The sequence below is a fragment of the Thunnus thynnus genome, chromosome 19 (genome assembly GCF_963924715.1).
Source record: "Thunnus thynnus chromosome 19, fThuThy2.1, whole genome shotgun sequence".
Classification (NCBI taxonomy): Eukaryota; Metazoa; Chordata; class Actinopteri; order Scombriformes; family Scombridae; genus Thunnus; species Thunnus thynnus.
The window spans coordinates 21,790,328-21,811,184 of NC_089535.1; the positions used below are offsets into that span (position 1 = coordinate 21,790,328).

General features: G+C 39.4%; 4 protein-coding genes across 4 annotated transcripts; 3 read left to right on the forward strand and 1 right to left on the reverse strand.

Annotated features, from left to right (window-relative positions):
• The first annotated feature begins 95 nt into the window (after positions 1 to 95).
• si:dkey-175m17.6 (N-acetyllactosaminide beta-1,3-N-acetylglucosaminyltransferase 2) lies at positions 96 to 3,803 on the forward strand. Its single transcript, XM_067573498.1, has 2 exons — positions 96 to 1,487; positions 1,628 to 3,803. The coding sequence occupies exon 2, from the start codon at positions 1,631 to 1,633 to the stop codon at positions 2,972 to 2,974; it is 1,344 nt and encodes a 447-aa protein (XP_067429599.1). The 5' UTR covers positions 96 to 1,487; positions 1,628 to 1,630; the 3' UTR covers positions 2,975 to 3,803.
• A 1,425-nt stretch (positions 3,804 to 5,228) lies between these two features.
• On the forward strand, positions 5,229 to 6,184 carry LOC137170270 (heat shock protein 30-like). Its single transcript, XM_067573499.1, has one exon. It carries the CDS (start codon positions 5,341 to 5,343, stop codon positions 5,977 to 5,979), a length of 639 nt encoding a protein of 212 aa, XP_067429600.1. The 5' UTR covers positions 5,229 to 5,340; the 3' UTR covers positions 5,980 to 6,184.
• Positions 6,185 to 7,166: 982 nt separating this feature from the next.
• Positions 7,167 to 8,119, reverse strand: LOC137170516 (heat shock protein 30-like). The gene has a single exon (XM_067573954.1). It carries the CDS (start codon positions 8,057 to 8,059, stop codon positions 7,373 to 7,375), a length of 687 nt encoding a protein of 228 aa, XP_067430055.1. The 5' UTR covers positions 8,060 to 8,119; the 3' UTR covers positions 7,167 to 7,372.
• Positions 8,120 to 9,680: 1,561 nt separating this feature from the next.
• Positions 9,681 to 16,914, forward strand: stbd1 (starch binding domain 1). The gene is made up of 3 exons (XM_067573953.1): positions 9,681 to 10,130; positions 11,096 to 11,514; positions 12,725 to 16,914. The coding sequence occupies exons 1-3, from the start codon at positions 9,839 to 9,841 to the stop codon at positions 15,356 to 15,358; spliced, it is 3,345 nt and encodes a 1,114-aa protein (XP_067430054.1). The 5' UTR covers positions 9,681 to 9,838; the 3' UTR covers positions 15,359 to 16,914.
• The last annotated feature ends 3,943 nt before the right edge of the window (positions 16,915 to 20,857 follow it).

Sequence of the window (20,857 nt, forward strand, 5' to 3'; positions counted from 1 at the left end):
ACCTTGATTGTCCTTTTACAATTGCATAATAACCTACTGTAGCTTGTCAATGAAATAGAATGGAATAGAAGTAGCCTTAGTTAGATTAACAAAATAGAACATGTTACTGTTACACTTTTTTTTTTTTTTTTTTTTTTACAACGCTTCCCTTTTCAAAACTGACACAATCTATGGTTTAATACCACACACACACTTGTATGATGAGCAGAATTTGGCAAACTATGCTGACGCTGACAAATTAGGAAAGGTCACCATAAACTCTATAAGTCTATACCAATATATTCTTCATTTTTCTTAACTTTTTTAAAGACCTTATTTTAAAAAAATATTTATTCATACATTCATTCATTCACAAATCCATAGACATGTGTAAAAGGACATTGAAGTCATGCTAATAAAGAGCAGACCAGTATCATGGATTATTAGGTTCACTAAAGTACTTTCTCATGTTTGTGTATTTGTTAAATGTTAAACTGCTAATCACTCTGATAGGCTATATGAGCAGAGGGATGCTGTCGAGTCAACCTTTCATAGGTCATTTGGCCTCATCATGCAAATAAGACTACACACCTGCAGCACCTGCATGCAAATCAAAGTCTCTCCCTTTGGAGAAATCACTGCCCGATGAAGCTTCTTTCCGAGCTTCAATCAGTTCATGTCAGCAGCAGGTAGTAGGCCTACGTCAATCCTGTGAGTATTTACCTCATCACTCACTGAGGAGCCAAAAGAAGCGCATGCTCTGTGTGCACTCACTTCTTCCTCACCTGAGACCTGTTGCTCAGCTGCAGGTTTACTGCATTATGCGGACGCTGGTTTTAGATGTAAAGGATGCTTCTCTTTATCACCCATCGTTATGTCAAAAATGAGGAGCGACAGACCTGTCATGTTATAACCAGCGTATAACCAAGCCGGATGAGAAAACTAAAACAAAGGGTTTACACCACAAGTTGCTGTGTATTTGATCTCAGTCGGCTTTACCAACTGGAAAAATTCACTTACTTGTAAGTATTTTTATTCTTTGTCTTCCATTCATTGCCTAAATTAGTAAGGGGTTGGCAAACAGTTGTAAAAATGAAGTCTGTAGACTTTAAGATAGGCTATAGAGACAATATGTTGGAAACATTAGGTTTTTATCCAACTGTAGCAATACTTTTGCAAACGCTATTGTAAGGTTATTAAAAATAGATTAGAAATACATAGGCTAAAGGAGGACAAGTGAAGTCCAAATTGTTATTTAATTGTTGTCCATGTTGTGTTTACTCAACTTTTAAAGTCTAAGTCAAGAGGAAAGTGAGATTTTATCTGCTTTATTGCATAATACATGTTCCACACTGTGTTTACAGGGGCTGTGTGCCTACCGGCAGGTAGGTACAGGATGATGCTCTGAGTGTGAAGACAAGAACAGATAATAAATCTCAGTGGACCATCACCAAGGAGACAGAAACTCCAGAGGGTTGCCTGCAGTGTTAGCTATAAAAATCTCATAGGTAAAGCCATACCACTGCAGTGGAGTTCAGTCAGGGAGGAGGGTTATTTAAATATTTTCTCTGTTATGATTATTTTAAAATATCCCTAATGTGTTTTTTTTTATGTGTATGAAAGAGTTTGTCTGATTTGTACACCACAGGCAATGGGTAAATGCTGCAAATGCAAGGGGAGACTGCTGTGCATGTGCCTGCTGCCCTGTATGATGACCGGCCACCTTCTGATTTATATAATGGTGTCCATATTCGTCACCATGTCCTACACTCCTCCAAAAATAACCATCCACTATATTGCTCCGGGGATTTCTGCGAATTCTGGGGCTTTGGCCTCCCACCCCCTCAGCCCTTTCTGGAACCTTCGTCTGGAGGACAGCGCACTGTGGAACCAGCTGCAGCATGCTTGGGACCGTCAGCACAATCCAATACTGCGGGGAAATGCAACTGGGATTTTGAGGAAGCCAAAGGTTAAGCTTTTATCACAAATCGAGGATGAATGCCTTTCTGACTGCATGTCGCACATGTGCTCAGTCCCTCGTCTGCACGATCTCAACAGCTTGCCAGAACAAATGAGGGCATTTATCAGGTCAATGCACTGCAGGGAGTATCCCCTCCTTATCAACCAGCCTGCTATGTGTAGGAGGAACAACAGTAGCTTTGGTCTCGACTCTCCCATGCTCCTCATGGCCATCAAATCTCAAGTGGGGAACTTTGAAAATAGGCAGGCCATCCGTGAAACATGGGGGCGCAGTGGTCTGGTGAGGGGGGAATCAAATAAGAAAGGTGGATTAGTACGCACTGTGTTTCTGCTTGGAAGGCAGGACTCAAGTACAGGTCCTCATCCAGACCTCAAAAACCTCCTGGAGCTTGAGAACCAGAAATATGGGGATATTCTACAGTGGGATTTCAGAGATACTTTTTTTAACCTGACCCTAAAGGACTTGCTGTTCTGGCACTGGCTCCAGCAATACTGCCCCACCGCCATCTTTGTGTTCAAAGGGGATGATGATGTCTTTGTTCGAACAGGCGCCCTTCTGGATTACCTGCACAAACAGTGGGAGGAGCACAACTTGTGGAGAGCCTATACAAATGAAACTGGCATGGATTTGTTTGTGGGGGATGTAATTAATAACGCAATGCCAAACCGTGAGCCATCTACTAAATACTACATACCGGAAAGTTTCTACAAAGGTGTGTATCCACCATACGCTGGTGGAGGAGGGGTGGTGTATTCTGGCTCACTTGCATTGCGATTGAAGGAGGTGTCTGACAGGGTGCGCCTTTTCCCGATAGACGACGTGTATCTGGGCATGTGCCTGCACAGACTTGGGCTCTCACCAAGCCATCACCCGGGATTTTTAACATTTGATCTCCCAGAGACAGAGAGGGGGAATCCCTGTGCTTACAGATCTGTTCTACTCGTTCACAGACGGAGTCCCAAGGAGATGCTGACACTGTGGAAGCAGCTCCAGAACCTGCCTGGTCAATGCTGAGGCTCATTTGCCTGCCAAATAGGATCCATTGAGTACAGAATGAATGCTGCTGCCACACTCATTTGAAAAATGTACAAACTTTGACTGCATCTTCATGGCAGGCAGGTGGTACCCTCTAAAGGTCACATGCAATGTACTTTCCCTCTGAAGAGTAAAACTGAGGAGGCAACTGATCTACCTCAAAGGGTACTTGTATTACGAGGGCATTACACAATAAGGCCACATACTTGTTACTTTAAAAAAAAAAAAAAAAAAGTATGTATTTGTACCCTTTCAATACGATTTTACTACCTTATGCAGAAAATATAATGCCATGCATATTATTTCATAATGTTTGGAGAAAACATTTCAGATATCTTTGCGTTATGTGCCCTGCTGTTTCCTTTAAGTCAGCTGTGCCAGCTAATGTGACATTTCAACATGTCTCACATCCACTCTGTCCTATATTTAAAATGCAACTTATCCTTTTGTGACTCATTTTGTAACTTCAGTGCTAATTTATAGTGATACTTGACATTGATCGTGGTTATCATTTAGGCAGGGAAGGTGTAATGTTCAGAAAAATTATTTTTGAATGTTCTTGTGCTGACAGTTCAAGGTAATTGATGTTCAATATGGCACAATATGTTGCACATATATATATATATATAAAAATGGGGCCTAAGAAATTATACATTGCATTGGTGTTTTTCCTTCACCCTCTGCACTGGAACTCCTCAGTGATTGATTTTTCTGTTATCTGTAATGGATGTGCAGTAATCGGAAATGGAAATAACCAGGAAAGCTATTTCTTGTTTTCCTAAAGGATTCCAACAAAAAATGTATCATGTCAAGGATGAATAAATGTTTGTGTCTCAAACACAATTGTACTGATTATTATTATATATTTATTTATTTTGTTTATTGTATTATAATCAATTCTATTTTGGTTGCAATTATAAAATGAAGAGGAAATATGATCATCTAACCATATCTTTGAAAAGGCAGATATGGAGTCAAAATGAAGGTAAAGCATCATGCAGCTCATGAGTCACCAGCCTTGCACGCACAGCAGAGTGAACAATATTTAACAGTGAAAGCATTTATTATCTGTACACTAATGAAATCATGTGTGTGTATACATTAAAGAGATACTGGATAGTGTTTGATACTCCCCTTTAGTCTTGATCCTGTAGAAGTGCACTGGTTTGCATGTGGGTGTTAATGATGTGATTTTCTATCTTTATTATGTTTTTGTTTTTTCTACATGATATGAAGGGAAATGTGTAGTTTTGGAGAGCAAATTTAGTGGGGTGAAACTGTAGTTTTGTAAACATTAACAAGGAAAAGATTAGTATATATATTACATTCACCATAAAAAACGAAAAAAAAAAAAAAAACCTGAAGTAAATTTGTTTTCCATCTCTCTTAGCCAGACAAAATTGCATGGCAAAAATTACCTTCATTTGCCACTCTGGAAGACAAAGACGAGGACATGGGAAATGAGACCCCCAGAGATGGATCTCCTCCAGGGAGAATAAAAGCTGTCGCAGAAAAACATCAACAAAAAGAGAGGACACTGGGCGTCTCTTTTTTCCATACTGAACAATTGTAAAACAGTAAATTATGAATAAAACAGTAATTCTTATTACTAATTAATTACAATCTAGTTTACTAATGTTTAGAAACCTGGGTGCTTCTTTTCTCTTTACTGTACTAAAGTATTTTCTTGTCTGGTGTCCACCATTGATTTTGATACTAATAGGCAGCCAGTGGCTTGAGAGTAATGTAGTTGCAGAGGAAGATAAAATCAATCTGAGGGCTTTAAGAGGAAGATTATGTAGCTGCTGAACACTAATGAGGAAGTGGAGAAATGGAGGCATGGTGAACCATATTTTGATGTAATTGTAAGTACATTTAGTTACAGACTACTTCCCAAAGCTGCTCTGAACAGTATGTTACACTACTAGTAGTAGTAGTTGTAGTGTTTCTTTCTTTTTTTCCTGGGAAAACTTCACAAATAAAACCAAAACAAGTGCATAGCTAGATTATGTGATTACTACAATTTGGGTAGACTCCCACTATTCTAATGACATGACTTTCAGTGACATCTAGTGTTAAACTCCTGCAAATGCATGAATGTTCCTGAAAACACAAGAATGATCCAATGATGTCAGCACTCTTGAGTAATAGCTCCACCCAGTGGAGAGCTGTGGTAATGACTGGAAAGTTCATGAAGACTCTGGACCTCCTCCAGTTAGAATATAAAAGCTGAGACAATCTCACTGCTGAGACAGAAAGCAACACAACCAACACAGAAGACAACAGACACTTTAGCAGTGTTTGATCTCACAACAAGAGGACTCACCACTAAACACACACTGAAGATGCTGTGCTCTCATGGATTCCAGTCTGCCCTCAGTCCATTCATGGACTTCTACTGGCCTGTACGCAGTCTGTGGCCAGAGGTTAAACCTCTGCTCCACCAGAGGGATGTACTGCAGAGAAACCTCCAGGAGCTGCGCAGCGGTCTGGAGCTGATGGACAAACTTCAACACAAGATCCTGGAGGAGACGGAGCCTTTCCAAACCAGTATGGCCACGCAACCGGTCTCCTACCAGCTGGAGAAAGAGGGAGAGCACTTTGGCCTGACCCTTGACACTCAAGGCTTTTCCCCAGAGGAGCTGTCTGTCAGGCAGGTGGGCAGCAAGCTGAGAGTCAGCGGGAAGACAGAGAAGAAGCAGGAGGACGGGAAAGGCTCCTACTCTTACATACGCCAGGAGTTCAGACAGGAGTTTGATCTGCCTGAAGGACTGAACCCAGAAGCCGTCACCTGCCACCTGGCTCCAGACGGGAAGCTCCACATCCAGGCAGCCAAAGCTCCATGTGTTGAGGAGGCTGAGAGAGAGCTGATTATCAAGAGGAGCTTGGAGGAGAAAACACAGCAGAGTCTGAGTTCACAGAAAGAAGACAACAGCACAGAGACAGACAACAGCACACAGGACAAACCTGAAAACATGGACTGATTTATCTATATGATCTTGTGTCAATGTATAAGAAATGTGTTTTATACTATGTTAAATACTGATCATATGTGCTTTATATTTTTCTAATTGACTAGTATTAATGATTATTAATAAATGCATTTAAATTGAAATCCAATCATGTTTTTGCTTTTTAAATTCATATTCATGTTCTTTATATCTTATATATTGGTACAAAAAGAATTTATAATATATACATTGCCCTTCATATATACATTTATTACTGAATACTACATTTTTATGCTTATTAAAAAGAAGGGAGAAAAAAGCAAAGTTGCACCAATTTATACCATGTAGGTACTGGAAATATCTTTATAGGGCCATCATGACCTCCATCACTTTCTTATCTTTGATAAGTAATGGCTGATAGTTAAAGTTTAGCACAGCTTTATGGTGGACAGAGCTGTCTGTTGTTGGTGTGTTTGTTTGTGTGACTGTCATGTCTGACTGATGAAAATATTGTCACTACAGTCGCACAGGCGACTTCACTATATCAGTTATCAGGAAAATCATTGTTGACTTATCAAACTATTATTAAAATTATGGTTTGTTAATTCTTTGATAATCATGCACAGTTGTTTTTAAGTCACACCCCTGATTTTTATGTGACAGCAGATGGAAATTAAAATTATTAATATAACCTATGTCTGACTACAAGAAAAAAATGATCTGACCACCTTTAATCTGATATCAAAACCATGTTCAGGGGCAGTGACTATAAGACCAGACAGTCTGATGTGAGTGGACTTAGATGTCAAAAAAGGAAATCGGATGAATGATGACTTGAGCCATTCTGTACAATTCAAACTTTCCAATCATACTTTAAATATTTTACTACTCTGTGAAAAATTTTCTGTAGGTAAATTAAATATTTTTAAGATAATGCATAAAGTCTGTTCTACTCAAGTGTCCCATTCAGCCATGACAGTATGACAGTGAGCCAACATGTACAATACCATAACTCTGAAACTCAATCAGCTAAATGGAATTCAGCCATCATTAACTGTGTTGTTTACATATATGGTTTTCCTACTGTGACATGTCAAAAGGTCTTTGTGAAAAAAGGCATATTATGTTGCTTTCATCACACCGAGAAAAAAACAAACATGACAAACTAATACTGAGGTCAGATTCAACTAATGTACACAAACAAAAGTCTGAGGTGAGAGTATTCTGAAGAGTCATTTTTATTGATTTTCATCATTTTAATCTTCAGAAGGAGTGAAATCATGTTTTTCATATTTTGCTCCTCTGTCTTTATATAATCAGAAAATTTGTTCTTTTTACATTTATTGATCATACCCAGTTATAAAAATAGATATGATCATCAATCACAACATTTATAAAAACCACACATTGGCACATCATATATAGATCAGTGCATGTCTTTAGGTTTGTCCTGTGTGCTGTCGTCTGTCTCTGTGCTGCTGTCTTCTGGCTGTGAACTCAGACTCTCCTGTGTTTTCTCCTCCAAGCTCCTCTTGATAGTCAGCTCTCTCTCAGCCTCCTCAACACACAGAGCTTTGGCTGCCTGGATGTGGAGCTTCCCGTCTGGAGCCAGGTAGCAGCTGATGGTCTCAGGATTCAGCCCTTTAGGCAGATCAAACTCCTGTCTGAACTCCTGGCGTCTGTAAGAGTAGGAGCCTTTCCCGTCCTCCTGCTTCTTCTCAGTCTTCCCGCTGACTCTCAGCTTGTTTCCCACCTGTTTGACAGACAGCTCCTCTGGGGAAAAGCCTTGAGTGTCCAGGGTGAGGACAAAGTGTTCTCCCTTCTTCTCCAGCTGGTAGGAGACTGGTTGTGTAGCCACACTGGTTTGAAAAGGTTCCATCTCTACCAGGATCTTGTATTGAAGTTTATGCATCAGTTCCAGACTTCTGTGCATCTCCTGGAGGTGTCTCTGCAGTAGATCGTCCTGATAGATCAGAGGTTTTACCTCTGGCCACAGACTGCGTACAGGCCAGTAGAACTGCCTGTATGGACTGAGGGCAGACTGGAATCCATGAGAGCACAGCATCTTCACTGTGTTTTTAGTGGTGAGTCCTCTTGTTGCAAGATGAAACATTGTTAAAGTGTCTGTTGTCTTCTGTGTTGGTTGTGTTGCTTTCTGTCTCAGCAGTGAGACTGTCTCAGCTTTTATATTCCAACTGAAGGAGGTCCAGAATCTTCAGGAACTTTCCCGTTGTTACCAGAGCTCTCCACTGGGTGGAGCTATTACTCAAGTGTGATAACATCACTAGCTCATCCTCATTTTTTCATGAACTTTTCTGCATGATAAATGTATGGTAGACCAGAGCTCTTTATTTTATTTTTAATTTAATTTTTATTTTTAATGTATGTGGTCATTAGCAATGTTTGATTCAATTAAGAGGTATTCTCATACCAAAACCTATATTACATTTTTTTTTGTCAATAACCATATAATACCACACAGATCAATATGCTCGCCCGGAGCTTTTACTGGAATATAGCCCATTGATCGAAAGGCATTTAATGATTCAAATAACAAAACTGAGAGCAAATGATACAACATTTTAGGTTTGCCTTGAAATGTAATCAGACCTAACATTCAATCAAATCTAATCACATTTTAGAAGATGCTATAAACTTGCAAGAAAAAGCCTTTCAAAGTGTCAAAATGTTTTTGGAACAGATGTCATCTTAATGTATTACATTTTTAATTGTTTGGAAAAGAATCCTCAAAATATTAGGCTATGTGATTGTAGTCTATAGGCCTATACGAAACATGCTGACATGCTAGGTTCCCAGCTCTGAAGTGATGTGATTCAGTTGAATTTATTTAAAGTGGATGGACAAACACAACAAAACATCCTAATAAACTTTATGTAGTCCTTGGTGGTTTATGAGGGGTCCATATACAAGAAATCGGGTGAATTCAGCTATACTGGGAGAGTTTTTGTAATTCAATCTTGTGATTGTGTTCTTGTCATCAATCTGAAATAAATAATCCAACATATGATACATTTATGAATTCCTGAAGGTGTCTACTGTCTTTATGTGAAGAAGCGTTTATGATATTTTTTACAAAGCATGGCTCACCATTTTGTTTTGGTTGTCAATGACACAAAACTATTTTTCAGTGACATGTTTTGGTAATTTGGGACACAGTTTCCTCAGTGAAGGCTTTTGCTTTCAGCACCAATTGCTTTGACTTACACTTTTCAGGGCAGAGGCACACTGCTGTCCTCTTATGCTGTCCCACTTTACCTGATGTCCCAATATACCTGAATTCACCCTATTTGGAAAAAAAAGAGTGACTACAGGAGGTTTACCTTCCACTATATCTTAAGCACAATTTCTTCTTATTCACCAAAAAAGATTTCCTAAATATCCTATTGGAATGAACACGAATTGTAGTAAATAAATAAATAAATAAATAAATTGATTTAAACAAAAAAAACATCCTGTGTGGATGTGAAATTTTACCTTGCTTTGGATAGGACAAATCCTATATTTTGTAACTGAATCCTATCGCACTGGGTTTCAGTGGGATGAAACACGTTGACACCTGATTCTGATTCATGGGTGCATGAACGGTTGCATGAAAATAGATTGTAAAACGACCCGTTCCTTTCCCTTTTTTATGAATGAATGTTGAGTCCCCGTGATCCAGTCAGCCAATGAGCAGCTTGTACCTGCAGCCGTTTGCAGCTCTGCAGCAACAAGAGGTCACTACACTTGAAAGCGTGGAGGGGAGAGCAGCAGCAGCCTGCAGCACGTCGGATCTGTCAGGCCTCTACACGCACGTAGAGACATCACACAACAGCCCGGCTTTTTTTTCTTTTGTTTTGTTTGTTTTGTTTTTATTTTACAACCGATTGCAATGTCGCTGAAAAACAGCGACGCCTTGGCCGTGGAGAGACGCATGGATCTGGCCTCGCTCTTCTGCATGATCGGGCGACACGGTCCCGCCGTGGCTCTGGTTGTGATGGTGATGGTGTCCGTGCTGGCGGGTTTCATCATCTACCGGACTGTAAGGGGGAAGCGGAGGAAGGCCACCGCCGCAGCCGACGGCGCCGACAGCAAGAGCCCCGAAGCGGAGAGAGACGCATCGGTGTTGCAACCGGGACCGGAGCCGGGCCCGGAGGAATCACATAGCTCAGTGGAGTCAACAGGTAAAGATCCAAAATAACGTTAGCAGGTACGCTGCTGCAGTCTACAGGTGCTAATATATATATTATAAATACAGTAAGCCTGTGTAATATATAGGCTATAGAATATAGGTTTTTACAATAGTCTATTTTATAATGTAGGCTAATAATTTAAATGATAATTTATTTAATAATTGTATATGATATAAAATATAGCTATGGGCTACAATAGTAGTAGAGGTATAAGTTACAATGATACTGTAGGAGAATATCATAAAGCTATAAACCCATATTATATCTGGGCTATCAGTAAAACGTCATGCAGTGATTTAAAAAGACATCTTTACGGATAGAAGTATTACCTCATAATACAAATGTTGTTGGTAAAACTTACTCATTCTCTTAGGAAATACTGGTATACCACATAAGATGAACATTTACATCTGTAATGAAAAGGATATTATGAACTCTGTTGGCAAACTAGATTATAGTATCCATTTAGGATATCATTTCTCATATAGAAATCAAAATGAAAGTTTAAAACAAAGTACAAATTTCCAAATGAAATATATCAGTACCCTAAAATAAGTTTAAAATTTTGCATTTGGCAACATTCATATAATTTGGATTCAGCTACAGAAAGACTGAGATAAAGTTGACTAATAATGGCAGTCTATACAAGAAAGATTTTTGCCAGATCAAATAAAGCCTTAAACTGAGGAGGCATAATCCAACAAATCATTGCTGATTGCATTACTTTTACCTGATGAAATCATGCTGTACTGTCATTTTAAAAAGGTGGATTTACAAAGGTGGATAAGGCTATGTGAATTGTAGGACATATCTTAACATGTTTTCCATGTCTGTCCTTTGTAAACCAATAGCAATCTCCATAATCCCATCACTTTTAATTAAATGTATGTAGCACTTGAGCACTCTATTCTGTGTGTTAAAAGCTGCAAAGTAACTAGTCTTTTGTCTTGTTATAGATGTGAGTGACGTGGGCTCATCAGATGTGCTAAAACAGACTGATCTCAATATCAGGCAGCGTCGTGCTGCTGCTGCTGCTGCTGCTGCTGCTGCTGAGAAGAAACCTCCACTTTGTTCTCTTCCCAAGAGTGACATCCAAGTACCACTCAACAAGCACACCACTTCAGATGACACAGAGGACGTGGCAGTCATGCGAGACTCTCACAAAGTAACAGAGACGTATGCAGAGGAGGCCACTGAAAGCCTGCAAAGTGATACTTACACAGTGGCTGAAATGGAGGTGGAGGATGCTGTTGATTGGCAACAACATGCAACAGATGACCGTATAAAGGATGAAGAAGAGATCCATGATATCGACAGCTGCATGAAAAAACCTGAGCCAATAAATGATGAGAGCTGCCAGGAGGAGGAAGAGAAGGTAAGCAGCAATTCTTGTGAGAGGTTGTATGCAAGCTACAGAGGAAAATAAGTCACAGTTGGTCAGTTAGGTTAAAGGCTGAAAGTTTATTAAGTTTTATGTAAATTGGCACAGATAAACCATGGGATGAACACACTAAATTCAGTAGTCTTTTTTTTAATTATTTGACTGTACCAAGTGTGATTTGGAAACTTAAAGCCTCACTATAATCAATATTTTTTTAAATCAACAATAAATTAAATAACTATGTGTTATTTGAACTATGCAGCTCTATGTGTTTTTTAGCTTCTTTTAGCTCATTATTTTGGTTTTATAGCACATTAACTGTAGGGTTCAGTGCTCTCAACAACAGTGTTTCCAGTGGCAGGAGGCAGCTGTTTTCAGCAAACAAGTTCTGATATTCCCACTAAGAGACTGATATTTTTCTAAGGAGTATGACATATACTGTAGCTAAAATAATAGGTAATATTGGACTTTATCTGGTGTCCAAAACAAGAAATTATTTTCTTATTTGCTTTCTTGCCATGAATTAGATGAGAGGATCAATACCACTCTATTTGTCAAGTATGACACTACAGCCAGGATATGCTTTGCTAAGCTTAGTTTAGTTTAGCTTAGCTTAGTTTAGCATAAAGATTGGAAGCAGGGGGAAACAGATAGCCTGACTCGATCCAAAGGTATAACAAGTTAATTGGGCTTTACAGGTGCTGGAAGGTGTATTTTGCTACACATCCTGTCCTATGGACAGAGCCAGGCTAGTTTTAAGCTTAGCACTTAGCTTAATACTTGAAGTGGGGGGGAATAACTAGCCTGGCTCTGTCCGTTAGTGACAAAATATGCCTATCAGCACCTCTAAAACTCAATTAACTTGTTATACCTAGCTGTAAGAGTGGTATCAATCTTTTAATCTAACTGTCAGCAAGAAAGTGAATAAGTTTATTTCCCAAATTGTCAAATGTTCCTTTAAGGAACAACCCCACTAGGGTGGTACCAGTAATAGCGCTAACCTAGTGGGGCTTTTCCTCTCTCTCTACCCTTAGACCGCAATCTAGGTTTCAGACTAGAACAGCCTGGGAGATCAACGACAGGCAGTTTATCTGGTATCCTTTTGTGTAGCTACTTTATATTATTATGCTGCACATATTTTTATCTGTTGTCTGCCAGACAAAATGAGTCCTGAAGTTACTAATTTTATTTTTATGGTGTCTAGGTGTTTAAAGCAGAATACCAGGAAAATGAAGATGTGACCACATACAAGGATGTCTCTGACAAGAAAACCAGACAAGAGGAGGAAAACTATCAGTATGCTTCAAGCGGTCCAGTGTGGTCTGAACAAACCCTTCATACAAGTGAAAACAATGACAAACTACAAGATAATAAAACCACACTGGAAACGAACACAGTGGAGTCCAACTTGGAAGAGCCTGTCATGCATATTGACGATGTACCTGTCACTTGCCCCTGTTATGACAAAGATGAGGAGTTTGAGGACCAGAAACACCATCTAGATAGTATTGATTACAGCAATAATAACCTCTCTACAGAAGAAGAAAAGAAAAATGAGGTTGAGGAGGCAGAAGAGGAGTCTGTAGATTATCAGGAACAAGAAACAACCCTGCCATCTTCACAGCAGGACCAATGTGATCATGTGACGGATGTGGTGGCACCTCCCATTCAGGATAGCGAATGTGATGATGATGGCGGTCTAGCCGAAGTGATTGAAGAAGATATAGATGAAGACCACACAAACAATCTTACAGCTGTCGAATTTGACGCTCACTCGCTACAGCTCAACGTGGAAGAACTGCAGACTGAACAAAAAGAGGAAAATGGTCTTACATGCAATCAAGAGGTTGGTGTTCTTCTTGCTGGGACTGATCAAGTGAAAGAGAATATACTGACTAGTGACGACATTGCTGCCTGTGATGAAGAACATGACAGTTCAAATGCGGTGCTCAGCCCTGTTCTGCCCTGTTTGAGCGAGCCTGTAAAAGTTGATAATCTTGATGAGGGTCTGTCAAGTGACACCACTGATGCAAAAGCTCAAATCTCAAGTATTGCAGATTTCCCTGACTTGTCATCAGATTGTCAACAAGTGCAGAAAGAGGATAAAATAGTTGCAACTTTGGATGAAGACACTGATTCTGCTAATGTGGGCCCTCAAATGCCATTGCATAAGTCAAAAAATCAGCCTGAAAGCAACGAAAGTGGCACATCCACTGTGTTGGCTGAAGAATGTAATGATCATGTGTATGAATCTCATGTTTCATCCTGCTGCAAAGATCAACAAAGTGTCCAAGTGATAGATAATGATGCTTTTGATGAGGCAGATGCTGCTGCTTGTCCTGATACAGATACAAATGTTACTGCTTCTGTAACAGCTAAAGAAATACCTTGTCCTCACCTGACATCCATCAGCCAAGACTGCCAAAGTGACCACATGGGAATTAATGAGACTTTTGACGCGATGGGAGTTAATTCTGCTACTGAAGCAGCTGCTTGTGATAATGCTAGCATTGCTGCACCTGAAATGTCAGAAGAAATATCTCACCCTGACATGCCGGCTTCTTCCCAAGACCAACAAAGTGACCAAACACAAAATAACAACGATTTTTCTGAAGTTACCACTGGTGCTGCTCCCGTCATGACTGAAGACATTAACCCTCCCATGTGTCATCTTCACTTGCCATCTTTCCAGCAAAGTGTGCTGAGGGATACTGACATATCATCTCCTGGTGTTGGTGAAGAGAGTGGGATTTCAAGCATGACTGTCAGCCCTGATTTGCAAGATGCTGGTAATGAATTTGGCATGACGGTTGAAAATATGGCGCTTCCGGTGATGGATTGTGATCCACAGTCGGGGGAACAGACAGAGGCTCAAAACAACGTCTTTACTGATGATGTAGCTATATCTGTCATCAAGGAAGATACAGCAGGTATGGTCTTCGGGCCTTACCCATCACATCTTTCTCAGCAACCCCAAAGTGAGCACACAGATAGGGTCAATTATGGGTCAATTGCAGCCAACGAGGACATGTTTGGCCAAGAAATTGAGGATAGCTACCAAAGAGTGATGGACCAGTTTGTTGCACAGAGTGCGGCCAATGTTACTAGCTTAACCGATGACCTGAAAACACAGTCGGATATGAAAGCTGTTGTTGAGGTTGTAGAGGTAAAGGAGAAGAAGGAAGCAGTAAGCGCTGAAAAGAAAAAGGCAACAGAAGCAGAGAAGGAGAAAGATGAGGACTATGAAAAGACGGAAATCAGTATTATGGAGGCAACTATGGACAATAATGAGTGGATCACGGAAAGTAACTACCAAGTCCTTCCCTGGATGAACCTTTCTGTCCCATCTTTGGCCCAAGACCCCACAAAAACCGACCAGCTTCCCACTGAAGAAGGCCAGCACAGCTCTTCTCTCACAGATGCTACTTGTATAGATACAAATACCCCACCTTCCACTGACGTCAAACAAACCAGCACTCTCTCTCTTGTTGATGAAAACACAGAAAATAGCAAAAAGGTTGTGGCTGTCCAGCCCATGCCTCAGCACGTCAATGTGCTCTTCCGCGTCCACTATCTTACCCAATCACCATACCAGACGGTGGCCATAACGGGGAACCAGGAGGAGCTGGGGAACTGGAAGGCATTCATCCCTCTAGAGAGGGCCAAGGATGGGCACTGGGCCACTGTGGTCAGCCTCCCCGCAGAGCGCCATGTGGAGTGGAAGTTTGTGGTGGTGGACAAAGGTGAGGTGTGTCGCTGGGAGGAATGTGGAAACCGCCTCCTCGATACGGGCTACGGAGATGACCTGCTTGTGCACAAATGGTGGGGATTCCTGTGAGAGGGGATGAAAGGAATATGCTGCAGAGGTGAGAGGAAGATTGAGAGCGGCATGTACAGCACAGTGAACTTTGGTATTGGAAATTGGACCAGATGAAGTCGTGTTTATTTGTACAGCCTGTCACAAGACACACATGATGAAACAGTAGATTAAAATGACACCTAAAAACTAATTTATACTGGATCATACCATAAATACATTCTAGTAAGCATTGCTTTGGTAGTTTGACGGTCAAAAGACATCCAAACAACTACGTTTAAATTGGTTTACTTTTCTGATGTCTCAGTTACATATAAATAACTTTTGTTTCAACAGCTATGAACTGAGTACATTTTAGTGCTGGATTGATTATTATTACAACAGGAAATTAACAACAATTTTGATAATTGATTAATTGTTCAAGTCATTTTTAAGCAAAATGACCAAAAAGTTTACATTTCCAACCTCTTGTGTGAGGATTTTTGCATTTCCCTGTTTTATATCATTGTAAGTGAATTACCCAAGAATTCTAGAGAGCTGTAGTGTTCTGGTTGAAACAAGATATCTAAAATCATAGGCTCTCACAACTTGTGATTTGGCATTTTCACTACTTTCTGACATTTTTTGACTCAACAGTCGAAAAACAGTAGACACATATATCGGTTGTTGCTGCAGCCCTTCTATGTTTCAACATGTAGTAGAGTCAGTTGAAACAACAGCCATACGCATTATATAAACACTTTTTAAAATGTTTTTAACCAAATCAAGCCCAGTTTTAAACTTAAGAAATATCCCGTCTATATGTCTTTTGGTCTGCAAATTTCCAGCACCATGATTACTGTCATCTAATGGGACTTTTCTTAGAGGATTGCCCTCTAATAGCCAGTGATTAACTCAATCACTCAATCAAACAGAAGCGTTACTGTACATAAAACATCCTCATGTTTTTCTCTATGATTATGCAATATGCACTTCTTTAAAAGTGGGTGATTTAATGCAAGTGTTCAATTTGTATAAATGGAGACTTTATTATACTGTCCATATGCTGCTTGAATACTCCCTAACAATCTATGAGAATAAATGCACATAGTTCACTTTTACTACAGCAATAATCAAAGCAATAATTGTTCAGTAAACTGTATGAATGGTGTTCTATCAGGTATTCTAATGTGGTTACCACTAAACTGTGATATAGTTGTAACTTGCTGCTTTTATCCTGTGGGACTCTGTGCATGCAAGATTGTCCCATTGTTGTTCTATGACTGTGCCTTTTAAAAATGATGTTCTATTAATGTGTTATAATGCATCCAAACAGTGTGGCTTTTCCTTTTAAAATGGTGTTACTGGTCATCATTTTCTGTGTTTCACTACAACTTTTATTGAATTACTTACAGTGATTTAATTTTTTTTTTTTTTCAAAATGAATGCTGTCAGTTTAGTTTTTTGGTCATTTCAGTTCTTAATCAGTGTATACTATTATCTCAGATCTCACCAGAGTATCTTATTATGCAATATGATGATGATGATGATAATGATACTCTTGAATGTAAATGTCAAATAAACTAATCTTCAAAGTCTGTTGTAGCTGGAAATATATGTCTCTTATAAATGTGAATTTATTGAAAGACCAGATATTTGGAGGTAATTGCAAGTGTTTGTTCCAATATGAAAAAAAGTGTCTCAGTATATAAAAATAGATAGACAACTCATTTTCAGTATTCTCCGTTATTTGAAGTGCTTCAGTAGATCAGATCATTTAATGCATCAAAGCGAAACCTGAAATATTTTGTCCTGAGCTACAAATCTGTATTGGGGTTGTTTAATCAGTTCTAAATACTTTTTTATTTTGCTTTCCATGAATTTTCAAATATTGCATCAGCAACTCCTGTTTGTGACAGGGCAGGATTCTGTATATCCAATGCTTTTGAAGCACTATTACAATGTCTCAAAGAGAAAAGATATTATTTAATATGTATGTCTAGATGAGGCAAGTTGCACTCCATTTGTGAAGAGACATTTGCAGATCTCCCTTCAAAACTATGATTTTTGATTCAAAATCAATATGTCAGACCCAGTCTGTTATTTTTCAGCCAAGCACCATTATGTGCAAAAGATGTGTTGTTGCTATCTAAATGTCTGTGAATCATGTGCAACAAACAGCTCGTCTAACACTGTAGGGTCTTGTGGGGTAATTCACTGAAAAAGTGCCAAAATTTCTATTTAAATTTCTGTGATTCAAACCAGAAGCCGAGACTGTGACCTTGTTTTGATTCCAGCTGGCTCAGAGGTGGCTCATGCAGGGAGAGCGTCATTAGCAGGCGTATTCTTCTGCCAGCTTGTCAGCTCCACTCAGCTCTGTGCTGAAGGTGATCTCCACTGCATCTGAAAAGAAGCGCTGTTCATCTTCCAGTCCAGGGGCTCTGTGGATGGTAAATAGTTCACAAACACACACACATGCACAAATGCATCTTTTTGTTTTGTTTTGTTTTTTTTGGTAAGGCCAGTCCTGTAAATGATTAATCTGCACTGCAGGGAGCGGTAAGGTTTTGTGAGGTCATTTAAAAGACTAACAGCATACATAAGCATTGATGAACAAGGAGGAGAAGGTGCATTATGGGAAGAAAAGTGAGTCTTACATTTTTTTTCATCTGTAAATTAGATGCTAATGGTTCATTTGGCAGGGCAGCAAAAGAAAAAAATTCAGGGTAAGTCATGCAGACTAATTGCTCACAAAGGACTTTAAAACAATAAATAGTCTACCATTGACAAAGGCAAAGAGAACATTCAGTGTGATGAAAAAAGAAGGCTTAAGAAGAATAATAGTGAAATTGTAAAGGAAAAAAAAATATTGCCACTCTAACATGCTCCTTATGTTGACCTGCTCTATCTACATGTATATGTGACTGTCTGTGAAATGTGATCCTGCTGTGGTTCCACATTTGGAAGACTCCTCCATCCAAAGTGACTAACAGATATATGGGGGCCTCCCCTCGGGTATCGAACCCTGAACCTTTACAGTATTAACATCATGCTCCTCTTAGCCAAACAAGGCCTCTGGGACTCATTTGATCCACTTCAAACAGGGTCAATAGGACTCTGCCCAGCTGTAAGTCGCATGATTTCTGGTGGGGTTTTTTTTTTTCTTTTTTTTTTTTTTCTATTTCAAAACAGGAGTTTGAAGAACTTTTGCCTGTTTGCCCCACTACAAAGAGCCAAATATAACAAAACATGATGTTACATAGAGGCTCTGTTAAAACTGAAAGCCTGAGAGGTCGGGAATCATTTCTATCCCTTAACCATATTGTAAATGTTAATAAGGAAGATTTGATTATTTTTTGAAGTGCACTGTTAATGTGAAACGTAAAGGAGGCCACATGGCTGTTAAATTATTATTATTTTTTCAATTTAATTTTTAGAGTTTTTTTGTAAAAATTCCAAGACAAAGATATGTTTTAAGCAAATCTATAGTTAAACTCATGAGACCTTTTTTCACTTGTCATAAAAGGAAAAGCACAGGTGTAATTAATGACATTAATGATGGCTAAATTCCTGTCAGCTGTGCTAGTGCAAGGGTTCAGGTCAGGTGTTGTGCATTCACATTATGTACTGGGACACTGAAATAAAACAACTCTCATTCATGGTATTAGTAACACCTGTGCTTAAATTACACACCTGGTAGCACAGCTAGAGTTGAAAATGAGGATTAACATGAGAATCTGTCCGTTATAATCACCTATAACAAAGATAAACTGAACATAATTAACCACTGTTCATAGAGAGCCAGCAGAAGGTGTTGGTAAAACAAAATCTTAAAAAACATGTTAATGTGATCCCCTGGGTCATGTGTGTTGGTTTTGAGGGGTGTAAACACAGCAGCACACACCCTCACTCCCCCCACTGCTAATGTGGCAGCTGGGAGTGTATGCACTTTCTAAAGTTGAAGGTAATCCTCTATTTAGAAACAAGGCTCACAACTGACACCACCTACACTCTACTTATAGATAACTCTCTCTCTCTCTCTATGTATGTCTCTCTCATACTGTACACACAAACACATGCACACACCAAACATCTAAACAGTTAAGCCACCATTGGATCAATGTTTGATCTCTGTTAAGGCAAAGGTCTTAACACTGAGTCATCTGTCTAATCCTGAAACACCCCTCTATCGGGCTCTGCACATAGAGTTAAGTTGTCTAGAGTGAACAAAGGCTTCAAATCAACACCCTAAAGTGACTGTTCTTCTTCTTGATATACTCTTTTAACCCTAATCTTACCAACATAGTTTACATACAAGGACTACCAATTGGGGTCCCTGTGGACCCCAAGAGAAACAACCATCATAGTAAAGTGTTAACTTATTTCTTCTTAAAATATTATTAGTAATGTAATTAATGTCATCTGAAAAAAACAGACTATTATTATTTTAGGGTTAGGGATAATCCTTTCCCAGTATACCTCTTGGATGAGCAGTATTTAGGGTTGTTGACAGAGCACATGAGAAAATCTGTGTCTGCTGCCTCTGTGGCTGTCTCCTTCAAAATGACTAACAGAGTGCCCTCACCCCCCCCCCCCCCCCCCCCCAATAGTGTGTGATATTTTTAAATTAGGACCCATGGCAAACATGAACACAATAAATAGTTCCATCTATCAAAACTGCATAGGCAGAATTGGCTGATTTTGACTGGGGTCCCCCAGGGCCCCAATACTTTGGTATTTTTAAAAATCACTATTTAAAACATAAACAGAAAACAATGATATTAAGTCATTAGGAACAAATTGATTGACAAAGTCACAAAAAAATGGAATGATATAATAAAGCACCTATGAGATATGACAAGAAGTATATATCTGGGGGCTGAAGTTACCCCAATCAGTAGAATTAAGGCTAAGAATCCAAATCATATTGGAAATAAGTGGTGATAAAAAAAAAAGAAGTTATTTTCAGGAAGACTGACTTATGCTCTAACGCTTGTCTTCAGCTGGTGACCATGAAATGACCATACCATATGTTATGGCAATCTGACCAGTAGTTATCAACATATTTTGCCCTGGACTGAAGCGTTTGATTTACAACTTACCAACTGATCTGTTATCACCAAAGCTCTGCTGCTAGCCAGGCAAAACATTTATTCATTCATAACAAGTTTGTTGAAGTTCTGAAATCCTGTAAAACAATAGTAAAAAAAAAACAACCAGCATAAATATTTCTGTCATACCTGAGACTGAAAATAAGGACTGTGCAATATCCAGAATATCCAGAATTTATATTCTATCTAGAGCTCAGCATTTTAATCAGAAAGATACTCCCCAAGTCAGAAAAGGTACAAAGGTTGCTCTTGTCACAGAGCAGGAGACTGAGACATGTAGTGATCCTCACGCCAAGTTGGACCGGCAAGCGTGAAATTCACTTGCAGTCGAGCCTGCCGTCTCCTCTTACAGAAGCCGACCAGCCAGACCAGGCTGCAGCATTCCACTTAAACTTTGACCCAGGGAGATTGTATGATAATATCACAGAGT